General features: G+C 39.1%; 1 protein-coding gene across 2 annotated transcripts in view; it reads right to left on the bottom strand.

Annotated features, from left to right (window-relative positions):
- Positions 1-24,759, bottom strand: part of FAR2 (fatty acyl-CoA reductase 2) — a 154,023-nt gene that overhangs the window by 46,672 nt on the left and 82,592 nt on the right. For both annotated transcript variants that reach the window (XM_043562213.1, XM_043562212.1), the window contains exon 2: positions 1,209-1,437. In XM_043562213.1, the coding sequence (XP_043418148.1) occupies positions 1,209-1,397 (189 nt within the window). In that variant the 5' untranslated portion in view covers positions 1,398-1,437. The remainder of the gene's footprint in view (positions 1-1,208; positions 1,438-24,759) is intronic.

The following is a 24,759-nucleotide window of genomic DNA, read 5'->3' as shown; positions in this document are numbered from 1 at the left end:
AAAATCAATGAGGTAAGGCACAAAAAAGCCTTTGAATGGTGCCTGCCATGTACTAGGTGCATAAGTACTTAATACTAAGTACATAAGTACTAACTACATAACTGTCAGCTACTATTATTTGTCCCACTGCTGAGTCAAGCCATGAGAAACAGGAGAGGCTTTCCTGATTCTCTTGATGATCATTTGTACCAAAATCTCATCCAGGTACCTGCAGGTAAATGTGATCATCGGGGTTCCTGAGTGTCTGTAATGTGCTGTGCTAACAGATACTGCCTCTGTTAGATGGGAGCATTCCTACACATGGGAAAGGAGGCTTTTTATAAAAGAAAACAAAAAAACAACAACAAGAAAAACACCTTATTTAAATTTTCCTTTTGCCAACCCTAAATGACCCTGTATATTTCAAAGGGGCCTCTGAACCAGACACATGCCTTTTTTTTTTTTTTTTTTTAATTTAATTCCTGTGGCAATCCTGGGAAGTCCTTGTCTCTGTTCCTATGTTGAACACCGCAAACCGGAGCTTACGAGGTAAAGTGACAATAAACTGACAAGCCAGAATTTGAGCTAAGATATGCTTGAGACCAAAGCCAATACTACCCTCAGATTTATAAAACATGGGAGGATACGTATAATCTTTTATTTAAGGAGTGAGGGGGTCTGATACGCAAATGCTCATTTATGTATGTAATATTTCATGTTCCATGTTTTCCCCTTAGAAGAACCGATGGAATAATACAAATACCAAGTTACCATAGATAAGTATGTAACACCTAAACCTTGTGGAGTGTGGACAACTGCCAAGTATTATCGCATGGCTACTTACTAATCATACCTGTTCAGAATAGAATAGAATATCCAAAACTTGGGGCGGGGGGGAAACTACCTTGAATTTAGAAGTAGGAAAGGGTTCTGTTGAACTTTGACAGATTTTGAGGTTGGAGAGTCCACTCTGGGGATTTTAGCATTTTTGATTCTTACTCAGTAATTTCCAGAACATAGAGTATCTGCTCACCTGCCCTGGACAGAGCCTATGCCCTCTTTCTTCTCCTACAGGAAAACACCACAGATTTCTATGAGCACCTGATTGCCATCTTGTCTCCTCTCCTCTACCTGCCCAGGCATCCTGGCCCCTGCAACTTGCAATCTGGGGCTGTCAGGGAATATTGTAGTGAGTCATCTTGCCCCAAGGCTCTTCCCCTAAGGCATACCTTACTATTTAGGATCTGGAAAACCCTCTGCTGCGTAGTCTGGCCAGCCTTGGTCCTCACAAGGATGTAAATGACTTTCAGGTCTGGGCTGGTGCGAAACAGCTTCTCCATCAACACTTTGCCCATGAAGCCTGTGGCCCCAGTGATGAGAATGGACTTGCCACCATAGAAAGCTGCAATCATGGACATGATTCTTCTCTTTGTCTTTTATAGCTCCGGAAAGAGGTTCCTGAAAAGGAAGAGACATAACAAAATGTTACATTCTCAGAAGCTCAAAAATGCAGTCATTTAAAATGTTTCTGATGCTTCCAGGAGTTTTGAATGTAGAAAAAGGCCCAAGTGAGGACATCATGGTTTATTGACAAATGATTCATTTCAATCGAGATTTATTGAGATCACTTTATTAAATGCCAGACTTTATGCCAGGAATTGTGGGCAAAAAATGAGTGAGACATGGTTCTTGCCCTCAATAAATTGCTATTATTCAAATGGAGGCCAACACCTAAATACATCATTAAATATAATACATGAGTGCTAAAACAAAGGGGGTCACAGAGGCGGGGTGGACAGCAGGATCTGGAAATTGCAGAAAGGCCCGCCTGAATAGGTGGTGATGCATGAGGTAAAACTGGAAGGCAGAGAAGGGCTGGGGTAAAGGTGTCCCAGTCCAAAAAGCAAAAGCAAAGGTACAAGCTATAGATTGTGCTATATGGAGGAAATAAAAGGAGTTCAGGGTTATGAGAATGTAAATGATAAGGCTAGTAGTGGCCCCAGAGCCTGTGAAAATTAAGCTGAGAACAGCCATCACATTTTTTGAAACTTATGATGGAATTACCATTACAGTGGCAGTTTTATTTACAGAAAATATTGGAACAAATAGCTTTTGGTCTCACTTGAACTAACAGGCCTTGGCCTACCTAGCCATTTCTGAATAAATACGCTTTTCTCTTCCTTGAGCTAAAAAAGGGAGCTTCCCGTGCCTCCCTTTCCCTGTATGCTGGCTATTCTTAGGGTTGAAATGTGGCAAGAGACAAAGGGCAGAGAAGCTCGAACAAGTGAAGCCACAGACCAGGGACTTTGTTAACACTGAAGTGGCTCCAGGTGATCTATCGTCCGTTTCCGGCCATTGCCAGGAACACAGAGAAGGAGCAAATCTGGCAGGGGGAAGCCACATGCGGCTTTTGGATCCTGGGCCTCCTGGAAAAGGCACCATATGCTGTAGTCATGCAACGTGAAGTGTTTCGTCTTTAAGCCTGGGTTTAAAACTGTCCATTGGAAGCAGCGGTGGAGAGCTTTGAATGAAACAGTACTGTGGTGTGGGTGCAGACTTCCTTTCTGTCATTGTCACTGACGGCCATCTGTAGCCACTCCCCGGTAATCTGCTGGATGGGGTTGGGTTGATCTTGCAAAACACAAGCCCAGGGACTGGCCCTAACATCAGAGCTCGTGAAGAAGACAAAAACAGGCAGAAGAGTCAGCACCCTGCCTTGTCAAGTCCAGTCAGGATTACTCTGCCAGTAACTCCTCAACGAACTCCCTAACTTCTCATAGTCATAACTTACAAATTGTAATTATAGACATAGTTTATACTGTAAGGAATTTGAGGCTGTTCTTGGGCAGAGCTCTTTGCCTTTGGAGGATTCATTCACTCATGAATTCACTCAACAAGTAATTTTGAGGACCTATCATGTCGGCATCTGTGCAAAGTTCCAAAGATTAACAGACGAATAAGGCAAACAGACCCTTGCATTCCCTTTAGCAGAAGAGGCCAACAACATAAAAGTAAGTAAATATGCAAACAAGATAATTATAGACTGTTAAAAATGCAAATAAAATAGGGATCAGTGACAGAAATCACACCCAATCATCAACACTATTCACTTTAGGAAATCTGGATTTCAAATGATGTTAGCTATATCCCCTGAGTCCCTATTTAAACCCCTCTTATTGAAGGCTGATGTGAAAAATACTATTTTGAAGAACACATTTGGACTTGGTGCAAAATAGCAATCATAATTTTGGTCATGTTCAATAATGTTATTCATGCTGCAATGTATCCAATGATTTTCTCAAGATTTTATCACTTGGGAAAAGTATTGATGAGTTTTGTCTTGCCTGCCTTGAAACTCAGGAAAGTGCTGTTACCACGTCCGGAAGGCAGTATGACATCCTAGTTTAGTGCACAGGTTCTAAGCAAGACCATCTGAAATCAAATCCCAGTTCTACCACTTATTAGCTCTGTGACCTCAGGCAAATTATGAATTTCTCTATGCTATAGTTTGCTCATCAGTAAATGGAGATAACAAAAGCATCCACTTAATAATGCTGTGGTAAGAATTATATGAGTGAATACATTAAAACTGTTAGCAATCAGGGGCGCCTGGGTGGCTCAGTCAGTAAAGCGTCTGACTTCAGCTCAGGTCATGATCTCTCATTCGTGAGTTTGAGCCTCACATTGGGCTCTGTGCTGACAGCTCGGAGCCTGGAGCCTGCTTCAGATTCTGTGAATCCCCCTCTCTCTGCTCCTCCCTAACTTGCACTTTGCCCCTCTCTCTCTCTCAAAAATAAAGATAAACATTAAAAAAATTTTTTTTTAACTCTCAGCAATCAAAACAGTATTCTATTGGCACAAAGTAGACACCTAGATCAGAACAGACAGCCCAGAAATAAATCCACACTTATATGGCCAGTTAATCTTTGACAAAGAAGACAAGAATATACAATGGAGAAAAGACAGTCTCTTCGGCAAATGGTGCTGGGTAAACGGGACAGCCACATGCACAAGAATAAAACTGGACCTCTTTCTTATACCATTCACAAAAATAAACTCAAAATTCATTAAAGACCTAAATGTGACACCTTGAGCCATAAACTAGAAGAAAACATGGGTGGTAATTTCTTTGGCATTAGCCATAGAAACATTTTTCTTGATATGTTTCCTCAGGCAAGGGAAACAAAAGTAAAAATAAACTATTGGGACTATACCAAAATAAAAAAGATTTTGCACAGCAAAGGAAACTATCAAAAGATATTTAATTGGAGGCAACCTACTTAATTGGAGAAGATATTTGCAAATGATATAGCCAATAAGGGCTTAATATCTAAAATATATAGAGAACCCATACAAGTATACATCAAAACATCCCAAATAATCTGATTAAAAATGGGCCGAGAACCCAAACAGACCTTTTCCCAAAGAAGACATTCACATGGCTGACAGACACATGAAGGGATGCTCAACATCACTCATCCTTGGGGAAATACAAATCAAGACCACAGTGAGATAGCACCTTACACTTGTCAGAATGGGTAGAACCAAAAAGACAAGAAATAACAAGTGTTGTGAGGATGTGGAGAAAATGGACTCCTTGTGCACTCTTGGTGGAAATGTAATTTGGTGCAGTCACTGTGGAAAACAGTAGAAAGATTTCTCAAAACATTAAAAATAAAATTACTATATGATCCAGTAATTCCACTATTAGGTATTTACCCAAAGAAAACAAAAACACCAATTTGAAGAGATACATGCCTCCCTATATTTACTGAAGCCTTACTCGGCATTACAATAGCCAAGATACGGAAGTAACCTAAGTGTCCATCAACAGATGAATGAACACAGAAGAGGTGGTATAGACACACAATGGAATATTACTCAGCCATAAAAAGCATGAAATGTTGCCATTTGCAACAACATGGATGGACCTAGAGGATATAATGCTAAGTGAAATAAGTCAGACAGTGAAAAATAGTGTATGATCTCACTAATGTATGGAATTTAAGAAACAAAGCAAACAAAGAAGGAAAAAAAGACAAGCAAAAAACCAGCCTCTTAAATACAGAGAACAAACTGATGTTTGCCAGAGGGTGGGTGGGTAGGAAGAAGGATGAAATAAACAAAGGGGATTAAGAGTACACTTATCATGATGAGCACTAAGCCATGTACAGAATTGGTGAATTATTTATTATATTGTATATCTGAAATGAATATAACATTGTATGTTAATAATGTCAATAAAAAAAGACAGCTCTTAGTTTCCTATAGTATATACTAAGTATTAGCTATTAATACAGTCACTACATTATATGTTTTTCCTCTTAATAACTTCTGGTTTTTCCCTTTGACATTTATTTTAAGTACTCCGTATTATGCATTTAAAAATCCTCTCTTGGAAATAAGAGGTGATTTACAACTCAATCAACCATCCAGCCAAGTAAACTGTTTTCCCCAAATGCAACTCTCTTTGATGATGACCCTTGCCAATTCTTTTTTATATAAAAATGTTTTGGCATCATACCCCTTTAGTATATTAGGCATAAATGAGCTTGGTTGGCAGGGAAATACAGAAGAGAAACTGAGTTTGGATAGGGTTACTTTCCATGCAAATATACTGTTGAGATATAAAAAAAACATGTTTTTAATGTTTATTTATTTTTAAGAAAGAGAGAGAGACAGAGCTTGAGCAGGGGAGGGGCGGAGAGAGGGAGACACAGAATCTGAAGCAGGCTCCAGGCTCTGAGCTGTCAGTACAGTACCCCATGTGGGGCTCAAACTCATGAACCATGAGATCATGACCTGAGCCAAAGTCAGACACTTAACCGACTGAGCCACACAGGTGCCCCATTACTGTTCACATATTTTGATCCCAGACACAGTTTTGTAGCATGTGATAAAAAATTTCAGGAAGCAGGTAATATATTTCTAATGAGCCCATTTCTTATAGAACAAAGGAAGGGTTGATGTGTCCCCAAAGAACAGAATTTGCCTGTTCTGTCTGGAGTCCAACTACTTCTCAAATACAACCCAAACCATAGCAGAGAACACTGAGTTCTCCGACAGGAAAACAAAACATAAAACAGTATTTCCTGGCACTCATTACCCAATTGTCAAGAGCAGGTGGCAGAGGAGTATGGCCAAGACTCTGATCAAGACAAGCGATTCTGAAAAATGTCAGGGAATTCCTCATCCTCCGATCAAAGCTGTAACAGAGATGTTTCCTCTACTTGTTGCTTCCACTCTCAATATATGGCTTAACACTGGCCCCAGAAACTCCTATATGAAATTTGGCTCCCTGAATTCTATTCCGGATATTAAACTTGCAAGGTCCAGGGACTGTTAACCCTGAATATAATTCATTAAAATAATTAAATTCTTTTAAAAATTAAAATAACCTTACATTCAGTAATGGATGATATGCAACTCTTCAAGGAGTAATACGTTTAGGACAGCTGACCAGGTCATGGTTTGCCTTTCATATCTTCTGATTGCCAGTGCAGAGAGCAAAGGACAATTTCTTGTCCCTCATGCTCATGATATGGCTTGTGGGAAGCCTAAGCAACTTTGACAACTTTCAGAATCATCCTGTATAATGTAGGATGTATGACGCTTGAATGATAAGTGAGGGGGCCTATGAAAATCAGCCAGTGCATGTTTGTTGAACACGTACTACGTGCCTGATACTGGGTAGGCACTGGGAATAGCAGTGAATAGGCTGTAGGCAGCTTAGATTCTTCCTTTCTATTCTGGAGCTTTCTCCTTAAGATCATTTCCCATGGTCATGAGTAGAAATAGCTAGTTTTTAGTATCCTTTTGGTAGTAAAATGAGGCTGTTCTCATTTCTAGAGAACAGATGTGAAAATCCTGAATCATAATTGTTGTGCCAAGTTATATACATTTTTTCTGGTTTCAGCATATGGGAATTATTCTTTGAATGGTTCTTCTGGAAAATAAAAAAATTAAGATTCAGAAATGTAAGGGAGACAAGCTTGCCCAAATTTCTTGATAGTCCTTCAGAAAAAAACATTAAAAAAACCCAACAAGTTTCTTTGCCTCTCAGGAATCTTACATAACCAAGGTTTCTTAGTCTTGGCACTATAAACATTTAGAGATGAATAAATGTTTGGGGGAGGGGGCTGTCCGGTACAATGTAAAGTCTTTACTTGCATCCTTGGCTTCTACTCATTAGATGGTAATAACATCGCTCTTCCTCAGCCAGGTATGCCTAGACTTCGCTAAATGTGCTCTCGGGAAAAATTGCCTCTTCTTCAGAGAATCATTGTTCTTGGACCTTCTTCAATTCTCATTTTATAACATGCAGCACATCATACTAAAAAACCAAGATTCAAGGCTTAAATTTCTGCTTGTGAAGCTAAGCACAAATAAGATCCACTGCTACCCCTATTTTACCTATATTAAATCCTTCATGGCTAAGTATATTTACCCAAGCAAATTACACGCATGGCAAATTCTGATAGTACTCAAAGTGAAGATGAAGGAAGATTTCTTCAGAGAAAGATTACCCCCTTTTTATGTAACCAAATTTCTTCTGGTCTCTGTGCTTTAAGTTAGACTATGAACCCCACATTTCATATAGATTGAGCCTCTCAATTTTATCCATCAAAACTGATTATGGGCAAACTTTGGAAAGAATAGCAATTGGGCCAACAGGAGATCAGCCAAGGAAAACCATTTAGTATTGGTTACTGTATATTAATAATTCTATAAATAATTGAGCCAATCTCATCTATAGATAATTCTGTTACCCTTTGTGAAAATTCAGACATGATGTGTATTAAGATATATCTCATGTAGGCAAATGGAGTGTCAGTTGGCAATGAGCCTGGTAATATGGGCTGATCTATTGAAGAAAATTGATGCTATTTTGTAAAACTCAGTAAATGAAAGTTGTTCTGCTTCATCAAAATTGAACAGTTGAAATTCTTTCAATAAATGTGTTGAATTAATCACATAAATGCATTTACAAAATATTATTCAATGAAAAAAAGGAGACGACAAACTTGTGAAGCATCATTAATGTCCATTACAAACCCCTGTGGGAAAGAATGGGTGTGTGTGTGTGTGAAATCAATGACAGTAGCTGTATAATAGTGTGATAGGATTAAAGGGAAAGAGTCTCTTTTCATGTCTGTAATTTCTTTCCATGATTTTAAATGGTAATTTAATAATATATATTTTGAAAAAGTTCCCAGAAAGTCATGGCAGCTGGTATTTTTATAGGCTCTTCTTTTGCTGTGGGCACTAAAGGTACAAAGAAATTTGCAAAACAAGCCTCCTTAGTTTATTTATTTTATTTTCCTTTTTTTTTTTAGAGAGAGAGAGAGAGAGAGTACAATCTGGGGAGAAGGGCAGAGGAAGAGAGAGAGTATTAAGCAGGCTCCAAGCTCAGCACAAAGCTCCTTGAGGGACTCAATCCCATGACCCTGGGGTCTTGACCTACGCCAAAATCAAGAGTCAGATGCTCAACTGACTGAGCTACCCAGGTGCCCCCAAACCTCATTTGTTTAAAATGTGTTTAAATATTTTTAAAAATGTAGCTAAAATTACATTAAACACTATTTATGGCCTGAATTATGTCCTCTCCAAATGCATAAGTTCAAACTCTAACACCTACTGTGATGGCATTTGGATATAAGGTGTTTGGGTTACATGGGATCATCAGGGTGGGGCCCTAATTCGACAGGACTGGCATCCTAATAAGAAGAGGAAGAGACACCAAAGAACAGTCTCTCCTTAAACATTAGGCACCAAAGAAAGGCCATGTAAGTAGGTACAGAGAAGGGAGTTGTCTACAAGCCAAGAAGAGAGCTCCCACCAGAAACTGAATTTGCCTGCACCATAATTATGGACTTACAGCCTCCAAAACTATAAGAAATAAATGTCTGTTAAAGCCACCCAGTTTGTGGTATTTTATTATAGTAGCTCGAGCAGCCTAATGCGTACACAAACACATATGAACAGAGAGATGAACATTTTTGGATAAGTAAAATAACTTGACAATAATTCCTATCAACCTTACTCCAATTATGGAGTAGACCTTTTTAGTGAAGCAAATGTATCTGTCTCATTTTCCCATCTTTGGGGATAGAGGTAGGCTATTGATTTGTGGCATTTACATGTTTGTGAAAATATGGACAGGCCTTTTACAATAAACTATAGAGACGTCATTAATCCAAGCCTTAAGAGTCTGTATATAAGTCACATAACTGCTTTCAAGTACTTAGTAGGAAAAAAAGAGTTTTCATCAGAATTCTTTCTTTTTTATTTATCTTTAGTTTCCACAATTCAGCAATAAACTTAGATACTTTTCACTGTGGGCTTGTTATATAAAGTCTTTCTGCGAGAACTTTTAAGTTCTTGATGGGGACATACTAACCCCCAGGGGTATTGTGGGCAACTGTTGGGGGCACAGCCTCACTAATCACATTAGCAATGAGCCATAGTCAGGAAAAACCAATTTGGAAAGAGTTCTGAAGGGGGAAGGACAGTCCAGGCTGGCTTCAGAAACACAAAATTTACTAATCACCTTAACACATTCTTCTTAGTTTCCTTGTGCTTAGCTCATTAGTAAGTGTTCCAAAAAGCCCTCCAAACTTAACAAAGATGAAAAAGGAAAAATATGACCTAAACTCATTATTTCATCATAATTGATTAAATAGGTGTGTAGACTGCCTACAATATGGGACCTACTGGGTTAGGTGTGAATAATTAAAATGTAAACATTCTTCCTAAATGGTAAAGCATTATAAAAATGCATAGTACCATTATTATTGCTTATAGGTAAGTCAAACAATAGGCAACATGTGAATATTCTAAAATGGTATCAAGAGTCACAATCAAATGGAAATCTTGATGCTTCCTATTTTGTCTTGATTAATTATAAATTGGTGGGGTTGTAAATAAAAGAATAGTTGATCTATTAACACAATGACCAAAGGAACCCAACTGAATGGATAGTAAGCTAACCTACTTTTTCATGCTCTGCTTAGAACTAAAGACTATTTTTTTTTAAGATGACATGACATAGATTATCTATGTATCCATCCATCAACAGACAGAGGAAGAGAAAAATAGAGATAGAGAGGGAGGAGAGAAATAAGTGGGAGGGGAGAGAGAGAGAGAGAGAGAGAGGGAGGGAGGGAGGGAGGGAGATGGGGAGAAAAATGTGTGTGTGGGAGTGGGGAGGGAATTTTAAGAAACTGTCTCATGAGATTATGGAAGCTTGGTAAATCCAAAATCTGCAGGCTGGAGACTCAAGGAAGAGTTGCAGTTTAAGACCAAAGGTAGAATTCTTTCTTGGGGGAAGTCGGTCTTTGTTCAATTGAGTCCTTCAAGTAATTGCATGAGGCTCACTCACACTATGGAGGGTAATCTGCTTTACCCAAAGTCCATTGGTTTTCATGCTAATCTCATTCAAATACGCCTTCATAGAAATATCTAGAATAATGTTTGACCAATATCTGGGCAATTGGTCTAGCCAGTTGACATATAAAATTAAACATCATAAGTCCACCCTTGTTGACTTGGCACCCACGCAAATCTCCTTAAACCATAATTTCCATAATAATGACAATAGCAAACTCATACTTCTGCCCAACATTATATAACTATCCTGCATACAACTAAAACATACTAACTCTTTCCCCAGAAGAGGATGCAAAGTCTTTGGGTAATATTTACTCTTCTTTCTGATATCCTATAACTTAAAATACTATGACATAAAGTTGAAATCAGTTAAATACTAAGATATAAAATTAATATATCTTATTTCACATAAGAGGATTAGATAGTGAGGAAAACATTTGTTTTACACAGACACACAAATGTATTCATAACAAAACAACAAAAATAATCATGACAACTATAGTCATCATTTCTGTAACTAGTCACATGGTATTTGTAACTACATTTCAGTTGGCAGTTCAGTGGGTCAGGATTCTTTACCTGGTGGGCATGACCCAAGCCTTCATTCCTGAAGCGTCTGGGTCATCAGCAGTCCTCTCTGAATTGGGTCATTGTAGTTTTTCATTGACCTTGATCACAGGGCATTATATCCTCCAATCAGTTTTCTAGGTGTGTAGGATGGTTTAGTGTTGGTCTGGCTGTATTTCATGGACGCGAGACACACAAAAAACTTCCATGCTGTTCGGCCATCTTGACTCCTCGATCACAGGGCATTATAATGCTAAGAGATGCCCTGAGGGATCGCCTATATTTCAGACACACTCTTCCTTACCTCCAATGTTTCCTCTTGGTAGTTAGGATCAATACTCCCCCAGCCAGCACAGAGACTCCCCTCTTTGCTTGTTGATTCAGAGGCATGAGATATTCAAAGTGGCCAGACAGCAGGCTTAACTTCCAGTTCAATTGAATCATTGTTCTGTCTCCTGGTAGGACCTTTCTTCCCTTTGGAACTAAGATTTTTAAGCCAGCAGAACACAGGGTCATGGGGAGAGGGAGAAAATTTTTGATAGTGGGTCATTGGGGTAATAGTGAGTGGTGACACTCTCATTTCTGCCTCTTAACTCATGGACCTGTGAATCTTGGCTATGGGAGAAAATAGCACGATCTATTAGATGATGATTCAGAACATATACAGCCTTCTGGAGAATTTTGCCCCTGTCCTTCAAGGTACTGCCACATAACTGGCACTATAAATGAGTCTTCTAAAGACCATTACACCATTCTGTCAAGTCAGCTGCTTCGGGATGGTGATGAACATGACAAGACCAGTGAATTCTATGAGCATGAACCTATCGCCACACTTCATTTGCTCTGAATTGAGTTCCTTGATCAGAAGCAATGCTGTATGGAATACCATGATGGTGGGTAGGCATTCTATAAGTCTGTTCATGGTAGTTTTGGCAGAAGTATTACATGCAGGGAAGGCAAATCCACATCCTTTATTTCAGCAAGAACAAAACACCGACTCATGATAGAAGTAGTCCGTTGTAATCAATCTGCTTCTAGGTAGCTGGCTTATCACCTGGGGATTCAGTGTTGGTCTCCTTTTCTGGCAAACTGGGCACTCACCAGTGTATTTGTGGATGAGTCAGCCTTGGTGAGCATAAGTCCGTGTTACTGAGCCCACACATAACCTTCATCCCTGCCACTATGACCACTTTGTTTATGAGTCTATTGGGGGATAAAGGGGTAGCTGTGGTCATCCTATCCATTTGATTATTAATATCTTCCTTGGCCAAGGCCACTCTCTGGTAAACATTTATGTGGTGCACAGGTATCTTCACATTTTGGCTCATTCCACATACCTTTTCCCCAGACTTCTTTGTTGTCAATGTTCTCTCGTGTTCTAATCATGTTCTTTTGAGTCCCTGACCATCCAGACAAACCATTGGCCACAGGTCATAAATCAGTATACAGTTATACATCTGGCCATTTCTCCTTCCAAGCAAAGTGAATAACCAGGTTCACTGCTTGACATTCTATTCACTGAGAGGATTTCCCTTCACCACTATCCTTTGGGGATGTCCCAGAGAGAAGAAATTGTTCACTTTGGGTGGTACCTACATCTCTCTCTTCTTCTGTCAACTGATTATAGGGAATTCCTCACAAGGTCATAGATGCAGGCTGAGAGAAAAAAGGTAGTGTAGCACTAGTGGGGACCATGGGCATTTGGGCCACTTCTTCATGGGTCTACTTGTGTCTTCAGGGCTTTCTTGGGCCTGATCAGATATGTAAAACTTGTATTTGATGATGAAGTGCTGCTGTGCATGCCCAGCTTTATGGCTTGGTGGGTCAGATGAGATCCAGTTCGTGATGGGCAGCTCAAGTTGCATGATAAGTTAGTGGTATGGTTAGGTGTTCAGTTTCCACTAAGGCCAGTAGTAGGCTAAAGCTGATTCTTAAAAGGAACGTAGTTATCCATAAAGGATGGCAGGGCTTTACTCTCAATCCTAAGAGTCTGTGCTATGACTCACCAGTAGAGGCCTGCTGAAGGCTCCCAACAGCATCCTTATCTGCCATTGCCACTTCAAAGACTATTGGATCTGCTGGATTATATGCCTCAAGTAGCAGAGTGGCTTGCACAGCAACATGGACCTGTTGTAGAGCCTTCTCTTATTCTGGGACCCATCAAAAAATGGTGGCTTTTGGGGTTACTCACTAAATGGGCCAGAATAACATACCAAAACAAGGATAATGTTGCCTCCAAAACCCAAAGAGGCTCAGTAGGGCATCATATCTCTTGTTTGGTTGTAGGAGGGACCGGATGCAACAACTTATCCTTTATCTTAGAAGGGATATTTCAATGTGCCCTACACCACTGGCCCCCTAAACCCCCAAAGAGATTGAAGATTCCTGAATTTTTGTTGGACTTTACCAATAAAATTTTTGTCAGTTACCACCCTCTGGTAATGATATCTTACAAATAAGTCTATAGTACTTGCTACTTCTTGCTCACTAGGTCCAATCATCATAATGCCATCAATGTAATGGATCAAAATGATAGCTTATGGAAGGGAAAGGTCATTAAGATTCCTGCAAATTAAGTTATGGCATAGGGCTGCAGAGTTGATATATCCCTGAGATAGGACAGTGAAGATGCCTTGCTGGCCTTGCCAGCTGAAAGCAAATTGCTCTTTTTTTTTTTTTTTTATTAACATGTATGAAGAGCAAAGCATTTGCCAGATCTGTAGCTACGTACCAGATACCAGGGGATGTGTTAATTTTCTCAAGCAATGAATCCACATCTGGTATAACAGCTGCAATCAATGAGTCACCACTGTGTTAAGCTTATGATAATCCATAGTCACTCTACAAAATTTATCTGTCTTCTACACAGGCCAAATAGTCAAGGTGAATGGGAATGTGGTAAGAATCACCACCTCGGCACCTTTCAAATCTTTGATGGTGGCACTCATCTCTGCAATCCCTCCAGTAATGAGGTTATTTATTTTGGTCTACCATGTTACTAGGTAGAGGCAGTTCGAGTGGCTTCCACTTGGCCTTTCTTGCTCCACAGGTCAGGGATTCTGCGGGGATTCTGTCACCTACTGGGTATATCTATTTCAATTATGACTTTCTGAACTGAGGAAAAATGGGTACAGACACCTACTGAGCCCAGTGCGAGATGGTTCTAACATAAAACTCCCCTGATCACCTGATATCCATAAGCTCCTATTCTGACTGATGGACTACAGGGGCATTTTGAGTTTCCTAGAATTAGTGTCAGTTCAGAGCCACTGTCCGGTAGTCCCCAAAAGTTCTCATTATTTTCTTTTTCCCCAGCGTACAGTTAACCTGGTTAAAGACTGTAGGTCCCTTTGGGGATGGCAGCGAAAAAGATTAACAAAATGCATTTTTAGCAATATACAGTTGTCCTGTTTCAAGGGGGCCTGGCTTCCCCCTTCATTCTGCATCTGTAAATTGGCTTGCATCTGGGAATTGATTCAGAGGTCATAACTCTGTTTTAATGATTCAAGTTAGACTTCTGTTCAAGTTGACCTAGAACTTTTCTGCTTATACAGATCAAGCAAGAATTTAGTGGGCTTCCCATATATTTCACTTCTAGGAACACCATGATCAACCAGTCAATGCCCTAGCACTCTATAAGTCAGATTGTATTCTGATTTATGCTTCATTCTGATGTCCATTATGGAACCATGACCACCTTGACTTTGGCAATGGACGGTCAACACTTGACTCCAGCCATGCGAGGATCTTCAACGCATTTAGGTTTTCCAATTTAGTGACAGCAGTCCTCACTGTAAGTTCTGGACTACAGAGAAGAATAACCACTTAGGTCTTCAAGGATCTTGGGACTACCCTCACAAATTTATTTCTGTGGTCTGGCCAAATTGACACATAAAATGAACCATCATAATCATTAATATTTTCTGCTAACACATTCACCATATGCAAGACTTCTCCCACAAATTTTAATGAACAAAATCCTTGCTTGATGTCTTGGTAGCTGAACACAAAATACAGAGACAGGAGGAAGTTTTAGTTATTTGGAATTATTTCCTTTGTTTTTCAACCAAAGTATTCATTACTGGTAAACTCTTCTATCTCTGAACTGTCTCAGCTTAAGTACAGCAACAAAAAATTATGTGAGGTGTAATAGAGGCACAGTGAGAAGAACACTGATGTAGGAATTAGCAGCAGAGCAGAGTTCATTTCTAGGACTCAATTTTTTTTCTCTTCTGTGAAATAATATTCTATCTACTTCACAGAGCAGTTTTAATTATCACATAAGGTAATAAATGAGAGAGATTATTATTCCAAGTGTCATCTGACCAGAACAGAATGATGTTTCCCTTGTTCTGGATGTTATATCCTATACAATTAATGCTACTTTGGCCCTGAATACAAATACCTTGTGCTTTTTTATTAATAGATATTGAGGGTACACCTTGTCACCCTAATTAGGTAGTAAAACACTTGCCAGAGATGTATTTTATATTGCATTATTGCTTACATGCTAACTAGCCCAATACTATGCAATGAAAAGTGGCTTGATAAATATTGTTAAATCAGTGAATGAAGGAGTCAGAACTGAAGAACCGATTCATTTAATCAATGAACAAAAAATCAGGGGGTGTTTCACAAAGTGTAGTGGGTATTTGAATCATCTGGAAAGCTGGCTAAAATGGCTCTTTTACCAGACCCCATTTTCTGAGATTCTGATTTAGAAAGCTGGGGCAGGGCCCAAGTAGATGCATTTTAATGAGTACCCCACTGATTCAGATATAAGTGGTAACAGAAATGCAAGTACAGGGGATTTAATTGTGTTCTGATTCCAGATCATATTTTGTACCTTAGTCCCCATGTTTAATGTAAGCCTATGTTGTCCCTATGACTTTTTTTTTTTACTTAAAACAATACATAAAATAATCTGCTTACTTACGAATTCTCATTTCTAACAATAATAGAATGTGGCTAACACAGGACACTGCAGAGCATGGCTTCAGTCCAGCCTAAGCCTCAGTCTGAACTTCCAGGACCTCCCATTTGCATGAAGGTAATTTTGATTGAGAGACTTTGTACATTATTTACTGCCAGCATCTGAGTTCACAGGTGTTACCCATAATAACGCATGTATCGATAGAGGTGGAACGGGGACACGTCTTTTCTAATAAATAACTAAAGCTTTGAAAAGTTATTTTTTTCTTTGTTTTCCTGCTTCCCAAAACCAAAATTTGAAACAAATAGATATTTAAAGGATTTTTAAAAATACAGTGTAAGTATATGAACAGATATTTGTATAGAATAGCATACCAATGATTAATAAATATGTTGCATAACCCCAGTGTTATATATACATCAATGTGCCCTAATTTCTTCTAATAAGATACAGTCTGCCACTCATATGGATTCAAAGACTTATTCAGACTCATTCAAGCAGACCTTAGAAATAAGGTTGGAGATTTCTATTTCTCATCCAAACAACCCTATCTCAACCTTTTATTCAACCAGGAAACTGCATGGAAACAAAATAGCTGGAATGTATAAATCTTTAACAGCAAGGCCTGATTAAAAGGAGACCAATTCAACATCATTAATTCAGTCCACCAAAAAGACAATTGTTTCATAGATTAACACTGAGAAATTACTACAAAACCGTAGCACAAATTATTTTTTGTACCACAATATTACGATGGTGTATATGTAAAAATATACGTAGGATAGCAAGATTTGCTACTGTCAGTGATCAGACATAGTATTTGTTAACTGTATCCATCCAAAGAAAAGACTCAGAGTTAGTTACTTCATGTAGTGAGATTCCAGGAGCTTAGTCATTGCCATATACCAGCTAATTATTCTTGAACCACATGGGAAATTATATTTTTTAAAAAGGTTAATATGAAGGTTAATTATATATAAATCAATATGATGAATTGGAAATCCTTATTTAAAATTTTTTTTTTCAAAGTTTATTTATTTTTGGGACAGAGAGAGACAGAGCATGAACGGGGGAGGGGCAGAGAGAGAAGGAGACACAGAATCGGAAACAGGCTCCAGGCTCTGAGCCATCAGCCCAGAGCCTGACGCGGGGCTCGAACTCCCGGACCGCGAGATCGTGACCTGGCTGAAGTCGGACGCTTAACCGACTGCGCCACCCAGGCGCCCCGGAAATCCTTATTTTATAACAGACTTTACTGATCATGACCTATGCCAATAAATTGACAGTCTCTAGATAGAAAGATATAGATATATAGATATAGATATAGATGATATAGATATAGATATAGATAGATAGATATAGATATAGATATAGATAGATATAGATATAGACATAGATATATTATTCAGCAATGGGCAGTTAGGCCTTTATGAAGGGTTAACTCTGAATTAAGGCTGCTGCTTTCCCTGTACAATTCTCTCCATCAGATCTTATTCTGTGTCAGAAGCACAGCAAACCACAAACAACATTCATTCTTTTTCTGATAATGTACAATGAATTCTATTAAAGAGCAACAAAGATTTTAGGCATTTATCTTTAAAATAATGATACTTAGAGATCTAAAAAAATACTTCATGTCTATATTAAACTATGTGTTGTAGCTATATAATAACAGAAGAAACATAACAGGTTTTGTACAACAAAGTGCAAGCTATCAGAAAGACACAGTCCATCAAAGCTGCGTTTGGGACAAGTTCCTAGCCCTAATCATTTAATATCAATCACTATAACAGAGAAAAAGAGGCACTCTGTTCTCTCCTCCAGTTACTATGCTATTTAAACAAATACTAACTCCATTTTAAACTCTCTTTTACAATATTAATTGATATGAACTATCCAGTCAAATCACCTATGTTTTACATGCTTTTCACAGTGTTTACTGGAATGTTAAATCCACTCTCGGTTCATTTTACTGTGGCCAGGCAGAGAATATATTTCAAATTATTAAGGTTCCTGTTACACCGTCTGACCTCTGCTGTCTAGCTCTAAATGTGAACCATTATTTCATAATTTATAAGCCAACCCAATTTACTACTAACCTGCTTCATATCTAGGGCAAACACCTATGTCTATTTATCAATCAAAAATGAAGGTGTAATAAAGATGTGGGGCTAAGGAGAAGGAAGATAGGAGAATTTCCAAGTCTGGATTCTTGCCTGTCTTCTAAGGGCCTGCCTCCATTTACCATGTTCTATTTTGTATATTTGTGTACACGGGTTTTCTGCTGTACAAGAGTTGAAGTTCTTCAAGGGTAAAGACCTTAGCCATCCTTTTGTGCTTTATATATTCTAACCGAATGAATAAATTCTGTCAGATCCTGTCTCTAGCTACTGCATTTGTGTTCATCTGTGATCTCATGTCAGAGCCTTGAGCTCTTTGAGGGAGGGGAAGGTAGATTAACTTTTTATCCCTACTGCCTAATAAACTCTACATGGCCCATCAATGTTATTTAAGCGAATGAATCAATGAACAAATGAATGGATAAAACATGTGTGGTCAAGTGCACCCCAGTGGTGGCTGGATGCTAAGCCATGTCTCTTGTTTCTGAAATCCTTGTCTCCAGGGACTCTGCCACACAAAAGGCAAGAAGCTCAGCCTGTCACATTGACATGGATGGTCTCCAAAAGGCTGTGTGAACCAATTGGCTTGGAATATACATCTGTGAAATCACTTGAATAACTGTAACATTTTTAAATGTTCAAACTTGGTACCACTTCACACTGATGTTAATAAGAAGCTACTTCGAGTCATGGTTCCTATTCACTGAACACTGCTTTAAAATTCCACTTGATGTGTCCATTCGCACTTCCTTTCCAGAATTCAGGATTTGGGGGGTACAAGGAACCAAAATAGTCATGCTTGATTTTGCCTGTCATTGTATATTCTGTGACCAATCATTTGATTATTTTTGGCTCAATCAGATGTTAGGAGTTTTGGTGAAAAAAAAGAACACACAGGAATACCTAAATTACATAGCAGGCAAGGGGACACCTATTATTTTCATAATAGCTACTTGATCTAAGTTGGGAAATTCATTCATTCATTCACTCACTCACTCACTCACTCACTCACTCACTTATTCATTCATTCAGCTGCTGGCTAAGTATATACTACGTTTCAGGCATTGTGCTAGATCCTGGGGATACAATGAGGAACAGACACCTACCTGTTCAGGATAAGGTGCCTTGTCTCTCATCACATGAGAGTTCTGGTTATAGAATTTCTAACACCTGCGAGAGGCTTTATGCTCATTTGTATCCCCAGAATACATCCTAAACTCAGGATGCATGTAAAGACCTATTAAGACCCCAGAGTTACTTTTGGGCTTGGACAGTTACTAGAAGTGAAATGAATGGGATAGACAATTTCAGATTCTTCTCACGACTCCACTGGTGTTTTGCCTACAACTGATAAGCCATTCTGACTCTGACCTAATTCCGCAGGGAAGTACCTAGTTATGCCAGCACAATCTGACTTCTCCCACATCCACTCAGTTCTGATCCAAACTCCAGCACTGATGTGAAGAAAAATTCAGAGACTGTATTTGTATTTATTGAGCATGTGCTACACGGTAACACCATGATGATACAATTGAGAGACTGGATAACTGGGCAATGGTTAGAGCAGGTATAGAAACAGAACTTTGACCTACCCCCTGCAGCAGCCTGCCCGGGAACCCAAACCCTTATCTGCAATAAACCAACCAGAAAGCCAACCTGCTATAAATCAGATATGCAGGAACTCAAGTTGGTATCTCTAGTAACAATCCAGGAAGCTGAACTATAATTTTTTTCTGTAACAGCTGGTCCAGAGTAACAACTGGCAGCTTCTCTAATTTCTGTCCCTGTTTCCAACTTAGAGGAAGCCAAGTATGTGCTGCTCACCAACCACACATGATACCCCACTTCTAATGAGCCCACCTACAACTTCTCCAAGCCAACAGCCCCCAGTCAGGACACACATAAAGCCTTCTTCTTCCCCTTTTCCACTCTAAGGCTTTCCAGCTCCTCTGCCTGTTTCTGCAAGTGACCGGGGCTAACTCCCTTGCTACAACAAGCTCTCAGAATTAATTTTGCTTGTTCTCATTTGGTTAGTTTTCTTTTATTTCCACACGACCGTTATACTCATTTTATAGATAAGGGAATTTACAGAGATTAACTTTTTTTAAATGGAGCCATCCAAGAGGCAGAGCAGGGTTTTGAACCTGATCTCACTAATTCCAAATTGATTCTGTTAGCCATTACCCAAACGTAGAAAAGATAAAAGTAGCTTTTTCTCCACTGTCCTCTGCTACACTTAATTTGCACCTTTGGAATACTTTTGTCTTTTTTTTTTTTTTTTTAATTTTTTTTAAACGTTTATTTATTTTTGAGACAGAGAGAGACAGAGCATGAACGGGGGAGGGTCAGAGAGAGGGAGACACAGAATCTGAAACAGGCTCCAGGCTCTGAGCTGTCAGCACAGAGCCCGACGCGGGGCTCGAACTCACGGACCGCGAGATCATGACCTGAGCCGAAGTCGGACGCTTAACCGACCGAGCCACCCAGGCGCCCCTACTTTTGTCTTTTCTTAAAAGAAAGTGATCCGAGTATAATGATATCAGTCTACTGGCCTGGTGGTTAAACAGGAAAGTTCAATTCAGTGCACTATTAAGAGTTTAAGGAGATCTCTAGGGTTGTAATGGTGACTCTAATTCCATATTTCTTTACCATGATTTGAGTATATGAACAGGACTAGAGCCCAGTAGGTGGAGAGACGTGGGTTGCTCATGGGGAAATAGTTCTGTGTTGTCACTGACCCATGGGACCACAGAGATGCCCATTTCTGTTGCATCGACTAAATTAGGGCAATTATTGAATGTAAACTTCTATGGAACTTTAAAAGCATTTAAAAATAACATGCTAGCTCCAGAATGCATAATTTTAGCATGTGTAGAGTACTGGGTAAATTTATTAGCATAATGATGTTCAGAAGTCAAGAAGGACAGTTCATTAATGATAATACGATTTTAAGGAAAAGTTTTTATTTTAGTTAGTACATGTTATCTGTTATTTTAAGCTACCTAGTTCTAATGGCATAAAGGTGCCAAGGGTAAGGCCTCAAACTTACACAGACTTTCCTCTCCAGTGCACAGAAATCCTGAAAATCTGTGTGAATCCTTTTGTGTAACATGAAAAGTTGTGCACTGAAAGGAAGGCACAAAGATATCCAGAGTCATGTCCATGATGAACCGTCTGACTCAACACTCCAAGAACAGATGTTGCTCCCAACCCCCCCCCCCCCCACCTCCATTTGCCCTTTTTCTCTGGTACTGAGTGTATTGACTGAAGTGATTTCTCTGTAGACTCTGGGAAGGAAGAGGAGTTTCCACGCCACTCTGATGCACGCCCCAGGGGGTTCCGCTAACACCCAGCAGCCATTCTCTCAAGAAACAGCCACTCCCTGGGGCAGCTGAGGTACCTTCTCAGGAATGAAAAGCAGAAAGGACAGACCCCCCCCCCCCAAGCTACACATGTCCCGCTGCTGGGACACACAACAAGAAAAAGGAGACTGTTTGCTTTTCACTTCAAATGCTGGCACAGGAAGGAAAGAAAGGATTTTACATTATACATATATATATATATATATATATATATATATATATATATTTTGAAAAGTAACTCAGAATATAAACATCAAAGGAAACGTTGGGAATATTATCAGGTTGCAGTGAAGTCTGCAAAAACACCTCAGTATGTGAGACTAAAAAAATAAAGGGATTCAGCTGGAGAGCAAGAGGAGGGAGGAGAGCAATCTTAGTTTCCCCCCGCCCCCCCCCCCCAAGAGAAGGACAGGAAATACAGTAGTGTATACACATAAACAAAAGCCACAAATTTGCAGATTATCTAGGTGAAATAAATCTACAATTTTAAGAATTTTCTCCTTCATGTTCTTGAGAAAGTATTTTTAGACTTCTGTCAAATATAAAGTAAAAAGTCACAGTAATGTTAGAGGAAGAAAAAACAAGACGTGGAGAGATTTGGGGAGATGCATTTTAGCATATGTTTACATACATACTTGAACGTCACCCATTATCTCTGTGCACACACATACACTTATAGATGTAATACATACATAACTTGATCTTTCTTTAGTACAAATTCAAAATGGCATTTGCAAAACTGGCCTGTAAAGATTCAATGAAATTCGTAGTACTTTAGAGAAAGTACACCTTTTGTCTGTGAGTAATGACACAGTTCAGTTATCCTTTCCAACTATATAGGCTCTTACTTCCTCTTCTCATCAAAAAAACAAAAACAAAAGCAAAAACACCATACTGTACAAATACAGTCTCTGCAGATGTTTGAAACCACTGCTCTCTGGTGCATTTTTCTTCACATCAGTGCCGGAATTGGTGTTGGCCTAGATGTTTTTAGAAGTATTTTTAACACGTATAAGCTCGTCTCAATAAAAGCTTACACAGAGAAAAAAAATAATGCTAATAAAATTTAAAGTGATAATATTGCACGTAGAGAATTGTAATTCAGAGGAAAAAGAATGGCAGGAACCTTCCCAGGGAGATCTTTTTTTTTGTTTTGTTTTGTCTTCAGGAAAGGGAAGTATGGGCATGTTTAATCATGAGAACCATCACCTCTCACCCACTCTACCAGAGAGAGAGAGAGAGAGAGAGAAAGAGAGAGATAGGTAATAAAAAGAAAGAGGAGGAGGAGGAGGAAAGAAGGGAACCGGAGGAAGAGGAATTCCAGAGGGGAGAGAAAGGGCATGAATACATTGGTGGGAGAAGGAATGGGAACCAAAAAAAATCTGTGCTGTGGATGATGAGGCAAGAACAGTTAAGTGAAATTAAAAACAAAAAACAAAAAACTTCCCATTTTGTGCTGTAATCTCTGTTTCCCTATAACTTTAGGAAGGGTCTGCTATATATTTATGTTAGTGGTACTCTTCGTAAAGGGAGCAGTGTCTGGGAAGTGTCTGGAAAGAGCAGCCAGCACAGGTGGTGAGGAATTAGCAGGCAGGTGAAGGATCCCATGGGAGCAGGAATTCAGAATGAGAAATAAGCAGGAAAATGGAAGCCTGACAGGAATCCTTGGAAACTTGGGTGCAAATTCTGACTTCACAGAACCTGGAAAGGGGGGCTAACCTATGCTCTTGGCATGCTAAAGGAAAGGTTGACTCCAGCCAAACACTTGGCGGGGGGGATACTTGAAACTGTACTTTGTATAAGCAGTGGTGAAAGTCAATCTTGTGATTCCCTCTAGAAGCTGGTCTCAGAAGAATATGAACATCTGTCTCCTTGATAATGGAAGAATGATTTTGGAAGCTCTTGGAATGATGGAAGAGTTAAGGCTAGAAAATTGGAGTGGGAGATACAATCTCAAATATAGGATAAAAGTAACATTGGAATTAAGACCAAGATGAACTAATATAGTGAACAAATAATCCCTAAAGTACCTTTCTGTTTAAAAACACAAATAGCTAACTGCCCCTCTTCCATATAAATAATAAATGAAATATTCAAAATACCACAGCAAAACTACTTTGTGTCGTCAAAAAGCATGTCAATGGAGATATATAATAATTACCTATTTGAAAGAATTTTCAAAACCTGAGCTCATAAGTATAAAAGATTTTGCCACGTTTTACATTATAAATATATATTGAAGGATAATATTTTTCTACCTTTGCTTTTTGAAAAGTTATGATATCTTTGGTTATGATGACTAGTAGATAATTTGCATGTTGGCCTTCCAGCATCTCTTCTACTGATCAAAACCTCCTTTTGAGGTAGCATCTCTCCCTCCACTCCGGGTAGTCTCTATGAGGCTATCACTCAAGACATTCTGTCCCACTTAGCCAAGGGGTAGAACTTTAACTTTGCATGAAGGCACACATCATTAAAAAATACATGCATATTGATACATAAAAGTTGATATATAAATAGGTAAATATAAAATATATAAAAACAAACATATATATATATATGGAGTTGATTCATTTAGCGGTGGCATGTTGACTAGATATATATAGAGTATATATATATATATATATATATATGGAGTTGATTCATTTAGCGGTGGCATGTTGACTAGATAATGTAGTCAATTAATACCTGTCTTCTTGATACCAAAGTCTCTGATAGCTCTTAGGAAATGGAAAAAGGGCTTTTTGCCCTTTCTAAGGCTGTTTTTTTGTTTGTTTGTTTTTAGCCATTCCTTTGACTGTGTGGCTACTTTGTTTCCTTCCAATAAATTTCTTGTTTGTTTCTATTGTTACGGTAGGCAGAATTCTAAGATGATACCCCCCGCCCCATGATACCCCCATGATATGCCACTGTATAACTCCCTCCTCTTGAGAATGGACAGGACTTGTAATTTGCTTCTAACCAATAGAATACAGCAGAGGTGATAGGTTTTCACTGTCATGATTATGTTACCTCAAAAGGCAGAGGTGAAGGGATTTTACAGATGTAATTAAAGTCCCTAGGGGTGCCTGGGTGGCTCAGTCGGTTAAGTGTCCGACTTCGGCTCAGGTCATGATCTTGCACTCTGTGAGTTCGAGCCCCGCTTCGGGCTCTGTGCTGACAGCTCGGAGCCTTGAGCCTGCTTCGGATTCTGTGTCTTCCTCTCTCTCTGGACCTCCCCCCGTTCATGCTCTGTCTCTCTCTGTCTCAAAAATAAATAAACGTTAAAAAAAATTTTTTTTTAAAAGTCCCTAATCAACTGAACAGGGAGATTATCCTTGGTGGACCTGATCCCTTTATATGAATGACTATCTTCATAAGAAAGAGATCCTTCTCCTGGCTTAGAAGAAACAACCTTCCCTGAATTCTA

Source organism: Prionailurus bengalensis, chromosome B4, assembly GCF_016509475.1.
Source record: "Prionailurus bengalensis isolate Pbe53 chromosome B4, Fcat_Pben_1.1_paternal_pri, whole genome shotgun sequence".
Taxonomy (NCBI): domain Eukaryota; kingdom Metazoa; phylum Chordata; class Mammalia; order Carnivora; family Felidae; genus Prionailurus; species Prionailurus bengalensis.
The sequence above is the reverse complement of the archived record's forward strand: the minus strand, read 5'-3'. Positions and strand labels throughout refer to the sequence as shown.